Source organism: Melanotaenia boesemani, chromosome 7, assembly GCF_017639745.1.
Source record: "Melanotaenia boesemani isolate fMelBoe1 chromosome 7, fMelBoe1.pri, whole genome shotgun sequence".
In the NCBI taxonomy this organism is placed as follows: domain Eukaryota; kingdom Metazoa; phylum Chordata; class Actinopteri; order Atheriniformes; family Melanotaeniidae; genus Melanotaenia; species Melanotaenia boesemani.
The window spans coordinates 33,182,236-33,194,536 of record NC_055688.1 but is presented as its reverse complement, the minus strand read 5'-3'; the positions used below and the strand labels follow the sequence as shown (position 1 = coordinate 33,194,536).

The 12,301-nt window shown below is 38.6% G+C and overlaps 1 protein-coding gene across 4 annotated transcripts in view; it reads left to right on the top strand.

Annotated features, from left to right (window-relative positions):
* Positions 1-12,301, top strand: part of si:ch211-26b3.4 (connector enhancer of kinase suppressor of ras 2) — an 80,671-nt gene that overhangs the window by 30,674 nt on the left and 37,696 nt on the right. For all 4 annotated transcript variants that reach the window (XM_041989870.1, XM_041989872.1, XM_041989873.1 and 1 more), the window contains 3 exons: positions 6,823-7,025; positions 7,766-7,853; positions 8,925-8,966. In XM_041989870.1, the coding sequence (XP_041845804.1) occupies positions 6,823-7,025; positions 7,766-7,853; positions 8,925-8,966 (333 nt within the window). The remainder of the gene's footprint in view (positions 1-6,822; positions 7,026-7,765; positions 7,854-8,924; positions 8,967-12,301) is intronic.

Sequence of the window (12,301 nt, the reverse complement as noted above, 5' to 3'; positions counted from 1 at the left end):
AGATTCTTGAATCAGATCTTGGTAAATTGTCTGAGTGGCTTTTCTCTGGTTTCACTCCAAAATCCAAAGTCATGCATGTTGGGCTTTTTGACTGTAAGTGTGAATTGAGCATGCACAGTTGTCTGACTGTTCATGCCATAGACTTGCAGCCTGTCAAGGCTGATTACTTAATGAGATGCTTCTGAGAACAGTATGTTGAGAGGAGTAATAAAAAGAAAAGAAAAGAAAAGAAAAGAAAAGAAAAGAAAAGAAAAGAAAAGAAAAGAAAAGAAAAGACAAGAAAGAAGCTCTGAGAGATGTTGGTGCCCATGTACCACTCGGATGTTCCTCTCCTTCTAACATAGCAGCATATAGCTTGGCGCATACAGTAGTTTATTAGCCCTGCCAGCTAACAGTTAATCACTGTGGCTCAAAAAAGATCTAGTCTAGATAGATTTTACTTTGGTCCATCAAAGATTTTCAGAACATCTGAGCATAGAAAATACAGAGTTACTCTAACAGATAAAAACCAAATCAAATCAAATCAAATCAAATCAAATCAAATCAAATCAAATCCTAAATTTTATTTATAAAGAGCTTTTTCTGCCAAAGGCAATACAAAGTGCTTAACACGGTAAAAACAATTTATGCATATTAAAGTAAATAAAAAGCCTTCACACACAAGGTAAGCAACATAGCAATTTAAGAACACACTTATAATCTCTCTCACATGCAGTCACACAGACATCACAAACAGAGCAGTTACCCCCCCCCCCCGATACAATAAAAATATATATAAATAATAAATATCTGGCTTGACGCTGCTGTGAGGAAATGATGTCTTGGGGATCCGATCACACCAGGAGCCAGCCCACCAATGTCAACAGAGGCTGCCACTGCAACCACCCAGATCAGGGCAGGCCCCACTTTACAGCACAGCCGTAGGACTGCAGTACAGGACCCACAACCACCCGGACAAGGTCGATCACCATGGCAACAACCCCCAGACCAAGCAGGCAAAGCTCCTGGTGCAAAGGATCTCCATGAGTAAAACACTGGAGTTAAAAAAGTTGAAACATTGATCTAACAGAACCACAAGAAAAATGAGAACAAATCAGAGACGCGATTAAAAAAGAGAAAATAATGCACATGAAGGATTTTATAAAATAATGTGCTAAAAAGTAATAAAATAGAAAAAAAAAACAAACAAACAAAAAAAACAAACAAAAAAAACATGAATTAAAGAAAGGTCAAATAGAATTCAGTTAAAAGCTAAGTTAAAAAGGTAGGTCTTGAGCCTCCTTTTGAAAACATCAACTGGCAGGTTGATCCACAGACGGGCACCGTAATAATGGAAAGATGTCTTGCCATATGTTTTTTTTTCCTTATTTTTGGAACAACTTAAAGGCCAGTATCAGAGGAACGCAGGTTCCTTGAGGGCTCATAATTTAAAAGCAAGTCAGATAAATAAGAAGGCCCAAGACCATTAACACAAACCACTAAAAGAATCTTAAAATCAATCCTAAAATGCACAGGAAGCCAATGCAGCGATTTTAAAACTGAAGTAATTTGTTCCCACTCTGGTCCTCTTTAGAACACGTGCTGCTGAATTCTGACGTAATTGTAGCTTTTGAAACACTTTTTGGGAAGACCAGAGAACAGAGCAATATGCTATTCTATTCTACTAGAAATAAGGGCATGCAACAGCACCTCCATGCTGGCAAGAGAGAGAAATTGTACGACTCTGGCGATGTTTTAAGATGAAAAAATCCTGCCTTTGTGACATTTCTGATATGTGGAAAAAGAGCAGCCAGGCTTATCACACACTTAGAAGGTTTGAAATGATGTATTTTTGGTATAACAATCTCTTTTTTGTCTTTAGGACCGATAATTAAAACTTTCATTTTGTCCTGGTTGAGATGTAAGAAGTTCTCTACCATCCATGACTTGATATAGAAAATACAGTTTAAAAGGACGTTAATTGGTTCCAGGTCATCAGGAGACAGCGATGTAAAGCTGTGTATCATCAGCATAGCTTTGAAAATCAATGCCATGTCTCCTGATGACATCCCCAAGCGGTAACATGTACAAATTAAAAAGTATTGGGCCTAAATTTGATCCTTGGGGAACCCCACACTAGACTTAATGGATTCTTGAGGAGCATGTATCCATACTTACAAAAACCTGTCATTGTGTAAAATGAGTAAAACCATTTTAAAACAGTACCTGAGAGGCCCACCACATGGTTTTATTTGGCCTTAACACATGGCCTAATAAAAATGAACCAAAATATGGAATTATATCAAAAACATTAAATCCCCTAAATAATGTTCAAAACAAAACAATAGGAAATTTCAAAAGTTATTTTAAAACTTCCTACACTATGTTTTCAACATGTGGATGAATGTGCGTCTTTGGAGATATGACTTTGTATAAACCTTTATGGAAGACATTTCCAGAGGTAAAAAGATTTCTATACAGGTGGACGTGTTATTCTTCATCAAAAAGAAGTATCTGATGAAATCCCAGCTCATAAATAAATAAACAGTCATTTGGTCCTTGCTTTATGTGTACTTCTACGGTCACTGCTGACTGTATGTGCAGTGGCCCCGCTCAGGATTAGGGAATTAGGAGGAATTAGGTGCTACTCTCCCAGAGAGAGGGAGAAAAGGAGGAAAAGGAGGGGAGGTGAGAAGGAAGGAGAGAGGTAGAGACTGTAAAGAGAGCACCTTATCTCCCAGGCACACATGGCTGGATTAACTGAAGCTGTTTGAATATGTGTGAGTGTGTTTCTACACGTTCATGCTTGTGTGTTTGGGTGCTAATCAGCACCTCTTCTCATTCAAATTTTCCAGCATGGGAATAAGTGTCCCAGAGTACCAATCACCATATGTCCTGGAAGTGGACACACTCACACACTCCATCATACACACACATTCAAAGATGCCAACTAGACGAGACGAGTCACTGAAACTACTGCTGTGGCTGCTTTTAAGGGATAATACTAGCTATTTACAACTTGGGTCTTGTTTTGTGTAGCTTTGGCTGTCATTCTTATGACACAGTGCTAATAAAATATGTTACCAGCTGGGACCAAGGACCATTGAAATGTCTAAGGGACAAAACAAAGGCAGTCTGGCAGGTTTAAATGTACACAAAGACTAGTTTAGTCTAATTTATAGAACGTAGAGCTGAAATTCAAGGCAAACTTAGCAGTTCAAAGACAAGTTGCATTGTTTAGCTTTGTGCAAATTCTTTTCTGTAAAAAGATAGAATGGAAGTAACATTTTGGGTATTTTTAGATAATGTGATTAAATGACACCTTCTCTATTTGTGCCCCTTCTCATCTCTTGCACAGGCACTCTTATGTCAATATTGCCAGATTCTTAGATCTCTTCACTTAAACTGTTTATTACAGTCTAATCATGACTGACAAAAAAATTGGGCCAAAACATAAAAAAAACATAACAACCCAGTTGTAGAAAACAAAATGTAATTATGCTGGAGCAAGCAACCCCCCAAAGTCTTGTCTTTAGCTCTTATCCTCAGGTAACAAAGCACCATAGAAGCTAAGGGCGAATCACTGTCATCATCAATATCTTCCATCATATGGAAGAGCAAAAACTACCTCCCATGACACAACTATTATGACTGTCTGGTGTTTCTGCTGTTAAGATGAGGAGTCTATGTGGCTCTGGATCAATGCAAGTTTCAAGTGCTGACTGAAGAGTCTTGCTGTAAGTGAGGAAAAGATCCTCCCTATGGAGCCAAACTATGTACTAACAAATGTGCAGAACTTTGAAACAAGGAGTGCCATTTAAGTTACTAATTTACTGTATGTTTTCATATACAAGAAGAAATTTTTTTTTTTTACATTTATGCATTCCTTTTGGTGTTCCCCAGGATTCTATTTTAGGAGTGCTTCTTCTGAGTTCTAATAATTGCTCTAATAGTTGCTATTCTGTGTGCCAAAACTTAATTCAATGTCAAATGCTTCTAGTCGAGTGATTTACCATATGCCTTATTAATCTTGATTAACATTACTTCATGGGAACAGAGTCAAAGCCTTCTAGAGTTTGCAATTATCACTTTGCTAAGGGTTTGTAAATCATTTCAGCTGGTTAGGGTCCTTCTCTGTTAGCTTCTACTATTTTGAGAGTAAATTAAAGCTTGTGGGGCAATAAAAGCCAAAGCTGCTTTATTGTTTTACTCATAATGATCATATTTGATGAGCAAGTAGCTAAAAACAACCTGCGAATCAAGCTAATTTGAACTTGAGCTAATGTTTTTGCTTCAGTCAGCCGGATATCTTAGTAATCTTTTAGATGAAGACAACAAAGACTGGGCTCCTACAAATAATCTAGGCCAATTGTAGTTTGTTTACACCAAACACATGTAGCAATGATGCAATAAAAACACTAAAATGTGTCTTTAGAAACAATGCAGAGTTTTTTATAAATTGATTTGAATCACAACTGCTTTCACCCACCAGCATATGAAGAAGTTGCATGCTTATACGCTATCCAAGCTTTTACTATAGATGCTCATCTGAAGCTAAATATAGTTTGAGATGTCGGGGAAGGGAACTGACTGGTGTTTTCCCTATCCCAATTTTAAATCTGTCTTGAATAACACATGAGCATCTATGCCATGACATAGATCAACTCTTTAAAGGTATATGAAGCATGAACATGCATCTAGATTTAAATAAATACTGCATGTTGCATCCTCCTTGCACACCATTAGCCACTTTGGTTTATTTGGCCCCCAGATACATGTAAATATGAGCAATATTCTAATTATTTTCTCCAGCAAAAGACACAGCAAAGAGAGATAGATGACTTTTACAAGTCAGATGTCTGTTAGGGCAAATACACCAACTCCCTTATGCCTATCTAGAAATGAAAGGTTTTTTATTAGTAAGGCATTTATATATTCGGAAACTAGTCCTGTCATGTCCATGATCTAATTTTATTCTTTGTCCTCTATGCCTTGATCTCATGTAGCATCTCTTTTAAACAGATTAGTTACATTTCACTGGTTGTTCTTTGTCAGCGCAGTGTGTTCTCTAGATTGCTTGAAAGTCACAATTTTGTATTTCTTTATATTTTAAATGTGAGCTAATCAAGGAGGAGTCCTATGATGTTTGTTACTGGAAACTAATTTTGAATGTCAATTGTGAGGTTTGGTCCATCAGTCTCCATAAATCAAATTAATATAAACAATATGTTAATTTCAGACCCCCCCTAGTTTTGACAAGATGTAGTTAAAAATCAACCAAAATAGGGCTGGCTCTTAAATTAGGTGTGCAATAGAAAAAAGAAAAAAGTAAAAGAAAAAAATCTTGCAGCTTATGATTAAAAAAGCCTGCAGAGCCAATTTATAATTCAGTCTCTGCCTGATTCCATCACATTTGCAAAATCAATAGTCTCCTAATTAATAGATGCTTTCTGTTTCTATCTATGAAGCTTTCATTGAAGACTTGCATGAATAGTGTTGCAAATATTTTAATGCAGCAACATTTGCCTTGTTGCTCAGATGTGTTATATACCGTGCAATGCTTGATCATGAACAATTGCAAGAAAATCAGCATTAAGGAGAGGCCACTCCACAAATGGCTGCTATGGCAACTACATCGACATGGGGAAGGGTGCGCTGTGGGTGGTGGTCGAGAGAGAAGGGGGTGATTGTAGTGGTATCGCCCTCTTACTGTATTGATTTGCACACATATGTATGCACTGCTTAAACAACTTCTTTCTGGCTCCTCACACACAAAGTCATTTAGGCAGTTGGAACAGCTTTTTTCCCCCGCTTCATCTCAGCGCTCTGTCCCCTGGAGGGAGCTGCACACAGCTTTAGATCGAATCATATGACAGCCTAATTACAGCTGTGCAAACATGTACACTCAAAGTGCATGCATACAACTGCATTCACACGGAAGACAGAAAATCATACAGAGCACAGTGTGTGCCTGACCCAGTTTCAGTAAGATGCATAGCTGGGTCCTCGCTGTCTTCCTCTCTCCCTCTTGTCTTCTGTCTCTTCGTTCCTTAGTTGCCTAATTTCTCTCTTTCGCTCTATCCCTCTGCTGCCACTGTGAAGCCCTCCCTCCTTTGTAGTCACTGTGGTCGTGACTGTGTAGAATAGATCTAGAGGCAGCAGAGAAATAGATATGTCTAGCTCAGACTGGGCTTTTGAATTTACAAGGATGTGCAAGTGTGTATGTGTGTGTATAGCCTTTTTGTCAGCAGGAATCAGACTCTGTCAGGCAAGACATGACTTGAGGAGCTTTGGGATGCTGAGTACAATGTGTGTGTGTTTATTTAGAAGGGTTTCAGTGCTGTAATGGGCTAGCCAACTCCACCAGCTTAGTGCTCAGAAAATGCAGTCAAACTCCAGAGCACATGATAGAGATGATAAACTAAACATTTTCCCAATAAAGATTGAAAAATTGTTAAATGTCCTGAACTTTGGCAGATTTTCTCAGAGTGGCACCCCTAACAGCCCCCATTCCATCTTGCATCCTATCTGTACTCTGAGAACTCTCCAAAGAGTGAAATTCCCTCTGATGTTGTCTTATGCCTGTCATTTTCTCTCTTTCTTTTTCTCTCTTCCTTTGATAATGCCCTCTTGCATTTCTCTGATGAAACAACCACCATGTGTGTTCAAAATGGCCCCTATGTTGATTTCCAGTTGCTGGCATGGGACGTGGTGTTGAAAGAGAGACAGGTGTTTCAGCAACACAAATCCATATGATAAGCTTTGCTTTGTGATAGTGTCATGAATGTGGGGTCAAATAAACCGTTGTTCTGGTGTAAATAATTCAATCTGTTTGTTCTTCAGAACTATGGCCTAGAGACGGAGAACCTCAGAACTTTGTCCCACAAGCTGAACGCTTCAGCGAAGAACCTGCAGAATTTCATCCTGGGCCGACGGAGGGGTGGCCACTACGATGGACGAGCATCCAGAAGGTTGCCCAATGATTTCCTCACATCAGTGGTGGATTTAATTGGTGCAGCAAAGAATCTGCTTGCCTGGCTCGACAGGTACGAGTCACATCTTTGACCCTTTAATTTGTGAGAAACTATGGTCTTAGAGGATCACCAAAACTGGGATTACACAATTTAGTTGATAGTACATTTATGTTGATTTTTTTTACAGTTATTAATCATTAATTGTTGAAACATTAATATTTTTGTTTACTGTAAAACAAAAAGAAAACAAAAACAAAGACAAAACAAAACAAACAGTTTATTTAGTTATAAAACTGCATTTTAAATCCATGTGGTGACATCAGCTATGGTGAACTGTTGTTTAGGGCTTCATCGCAATATACTCACATTATCAGATGTCATTTCTGTTTTCTTAACATTTTATATATGCAGTTATAATTTAAAATGATTTTGTATTGTCATAATGTTTCATGAGCTTTTTGAATTACATGAAATGAAGTTGAGAACCCAAACAGCAAAGCAGTATTGAGCTTCGGCAGGCCCCTGAGTGGCATAGCCTTCTAGCCGTGATATAAAACCAAATATTGTTGTTTGTCCTCGTCTATTGCTTTTGTGTTTTGTGGGAAGAGCAGGATTTAGTTTATTTCCCTCCCATCACTGGCTTCTCATGTCATATGAACTCTTAGCAAATAGTATAACAGAAAAAAACCTGGAGAGTAATAAAATGCAATAACCCAAAAGGCGTGTAAACAAACCAGCAACCAACACAAAATTTCCAGTTATTTTTCATGTACCCTGTGCATCTGACCGACATCTGTTTTTCTTTCTTTCAGGTCTCCATTCGCCAGTGTGACAGAGTACTCATTACTAAAGAATAATATTGTGCAGCTCTGCCTTGAATTGACCACTATCGTACAACAGGTGCTTTCACACACACACAATGCAGTCATGACACACTAATATATTTGCATATTGATCACTGCAACATGTGATTCAAACAGAAAGAGCAAAGTGCTTTTGGAGCAACAGTATGGTTGGCTCTATAGATTTTAACCATTATCACGTGTTCGTTGCTGCAGGCAAGCAGCTTTTGATAACAAACCTCATCAACTTGCTCTAAGACCTCACCCCCTCCCGATCCCAAATGCTCTGATGGAGAGTTCGCTAGGGGTCTATCATTTCCTGTCCTCCTTTCGCTGGCTCCCTCATGCTAATTCACACATGTGCGTCCTTACACATTACAACAGGAGCTAAATGCGTACACTCTGGCACTGCAGCCATCCCATTGTTTGGACACAAACTATGTCTGCTCTTTTGGACCTTATCCATGTCCTCACAGTTGGAGGCTGCTTAGAGAGTGTGTGAAAGCGTGTTTGTACTTGTGCCCAGAGTGGGTCCTGGAGCTGAGCAGATAACACCCATCCCCTTTTACAAGGGCCAGAGTGAGGGTGAAGAGAAAGGGGCCACCACAGGTCTTCAATAGGCCAAATGAACCTGCTGCTGCTGCTGGGGTGCAGCAAAAAAAAAGGTGGCAGCGGTGCTTGCAGTAGTGCATCACATGTGTGAATTACCTGCTACCATGCACTTCCAGTGCTACCATGATGGATTCAGTGGGCTGCTTTCCCAGAAATAGATTAACCATCAGCTATTGTTAAATGGCAATCTGTCACATTCAAATAATGTTGTGCTTAAATCCTGAGGAGGCTTGAAAAGCTCCAGGAAGCAGAGTAAATCTAAATCTGGTTGATCCACTGTGTCACGTACATCGCAAAGTGCAAAATGCAAAGGCTGTAGGAGACAAAATACTTGACTGTTCGTATTTTCCACAAGTTATCAGTTTCTTCCTGCTGCACATCTAATTTATCTCCTTTCCTTCTTTTCAGGATGTTATATTTGGAGGAAATAGACATTAGAGCTTGTGTGCGGATATTCATATTGATGTTGCTCCATCTTATGAATTCTCTGTCCCTCTCCCCTCCTCTCTTTTTACAGGACTGCACCGTGTATGAGACAGAGAATAAGATTCTTCATGTGGTAAGTATTTGCTCTGCACAGGCTAAACATCCATGATGATTTTCAAGATAAAAAGTTAAATTTGATGCTCAGATTGTTTCTTCTCATTTTCCTTCAGTCGTGTGGATGCATCATACATTCGCTTGCACAAGTTGCACATTTTGCAAATTTTTATTAATTAAACTGCAACACATAAAATCTGATTTATTTCAAGACTCCTCCAAAGCTGCAGCTGTTTGAGGAAAATATTTTCCAACTAGTTATGATTTGAAAAAGCATTAAAATGGGTTCAGCTAGTGAAACAAAACTGCTTCATTTCAATAGCAGCATTTAAGTACACTTCGATTGAGATTGATTTTATGTGGGTGTTTGTTTTTTTGTGTGTTTTTATACTTAGTTTTGTGTGTAAATGTGTGTGTTGTAAAGTGCAAATGAGCTGGAGGGCTTTTGAGAGGCTTTTGTGCTTGCATGCCTGTATGAGGAGGGAACTGTCTGCATCCACGTGTGGAACTGAGTGAGCAGTTTGTGTCTGATCTGGGCTGACAGTCAGACTGGGACATTTCCTGCTCCCATTGAAGGTCAGGTCAGGTGAAAACAAACAAAAAATTGGGAGGGGAATTGGAAAGGAAGTACATTATTAATATAGTATTAATATAGTATTTTTGATTTAATTAATTTCACTTCATATTTTTTCTGCCTGGCTGCACACACACACAAACTCAAACACACATGCACACACAACGTTTGGGCTGATATAAATTACACGTGCCTAAGTAATGAGATATTTATGAGAAGTTGTTTGTTTTTAGATGCAGCATTTTAGCACACACACACACACACACACACACACACACACACACACACACACACACACACACACACACACACACACACACACACACACACAGGATGAATTGTTCAGTTTTCATCTGGTATTTTACTGCTTCTCTGGAAATAGGCGTAGTCAAGTTGATTTCTTTGAGAAATTAATAATTGAAATAAATGAAAGCACTATAATAATTTAAAAGAAAACACGGTTTCACATTTTTTGGACTAGAAGATCCAATCTCCTGTGTGCACCAAACTCAGAAAAACTAAAGCTCTGAGTGGCGTAGATGGTGCATATGGCTGTAAAATGCACAAATGATACAAAAGATAAAGCCTTTTAAACGCTTTGTAAGGTAATAATAAAACCTGAAAGAGACAAGATCCAATAGAGCTTTTAGAGCAGAAGGTCACCAGAAGTGCACCAATGTGTAATATTAGATAAAAAAACATTTTATTTATATTAAAGCTTTACAGTAAAAATATAAGTATTTAATCTCAAATGACAGAAAATGTGCCTGTGGATAATGACAGTACATTATCAGTGTTTTTAACTGGGTCTTTAGTGTCTCTTGCACATCATCCTGGTAGTTTAAAATACAGTGAAATTTCTTTGAAAAAGCCCAACAAAATCCTTATGATTATTTAAAGTAACTTTAATGAGCTGCAGCTCAACTACACCAACATGTTTCTTAAAATGCATTTTACAATAATCCAGAAAGGCATCCACATAATAAATGACAGGAAATCCTGGGGATCTTTTACCTAATTTTGAGCTTGGATTTGTTAAATGCTTGCTTGTTAACCCTAAAGCAGTCTTTCACATAGTTATATTGATGATTTCACAAATTTAATTACCAATATGCACACAGTTTTACCCAGGCACACCTACAGTAAGTCATACATTCAGCATGGGGCTCATGCTGGTTACTGTAGTGCAGTTGTACGTTTGTTCGCTTCTGCTCAATAATGCAAAACTCACTGCTACTCTGCTCTCCACTAGTCTACAGCCTGCAGCAATCAGATGGACAGGGTGTATGTGCATTTGCTTTTTTCTGTGTGTGTGTATGTGAAAAAACAGAACGAGAGATAGGGTATGAGCATGTGTGAGTCTGTGTGTCTGATGGTGCATTAAGTGTGTATAAGCGAGTGTTTTTATGTGCATGCATGCATAAGGATGAGCGGAATTATGTAACCCTGTCCTAGTTGTGTGTTTTCCTTTTCCCTTGTTTTCTCCCCTTTCCTCTCGGATGCTCCCTCCCACCCACCTTTCTGCTTGTCTGTCTCTCATTTCCACTTTCCTTCATCTCCTCTCTATCTTTTCCAATGTCTGGGTGAATGTGTGTGTAAGACCATCCATGTGCAGGTGATGCATTACGCAACCATACTTGGTGTGCATTAGCAAAAAAAAAGTGCAGAAAAAAAATAAATGAAAAGAATAAAGAAGATGGTGGCAGGGGTTGCACCAGAGCTTAATCCATTTGGCAGTGTACTATGTCAGGCTTTCTATTTGACTGCTCTTAAATCTCATGCCAGCCAGCCACATAAGTTAACTTCCCTGTAATCTGCACTCTGATGCTCTGGAGGCGTGTCGGATCAAGGCTGGGTGTTTCAGAGCCGGTGGAGTTTAGATCTCCACGCTGGTGACTGGCCTTTTGTCTCTGGATCCTGTGTTAATCCCAGGTCAAGGCTATTAGTGTAATGATCAAAGAACGTCATGATGTCACTTGCTGGGAACTTCATTGCTCTAACTTAAATGCTTACTTTTCTATTTCATCTTTTTTTTTTCTTTAAATGGAAAGACTAGAACATAATGTTACTGTACAAACAGGAAACTCACCAGCCACTGTAATGTTCAAATAACTGACTCAGAAACTGGTGTTAGTGTGAGTGGAGTTATTTGTGAGTGGATGTGTGTGAGCTAGCTCACAGAAGATTATCCACCTTTTCCTCTCACAAAGGATGAATCATAGGCTCTAAAATCTGATGTGTATGTGTGTACTCATATGTGTGTATACTGAGTATCCCTTGCTATTCATTTTGTAACTATCATCGGGTAATTGCTCATTAGGATTGAGATCAGAAGATTATTTTATGCAGGGTTCATTACTATCATGCCGCTTGTGAAAATTTTGCAAAACATTTAGTATCTTCACTTACATGTGTGCCTGTTATATTCATGCATGTGTGTTTGCATATTTGTGTGTGTACTAAACAGCGACGCTATGAGGCATAATAACCAAGATGACCATTTCTGTAAAGCCACTGCAGAAAGCAAAGATTAGGAGGCAGAGATGTTGCTGATGATAAATTAGTGTGCATGCATGACCAAGCAGACAAATAGCCCGAAAAACAATCAAAGTTTACTAAGAACTAAAAGGCAAGGTTGCTCAAATAAGGTAATATGAATTAAAAATATATGTGCGGTTAAAAAAATGCAGCCTCTGAAGTGACTGTTCTGGTTTATTTCAAGCGAAGGCAAAAGTAGCTTTTTGTCTTTTCCAACAAAATGACTGATGACAAATATAAAC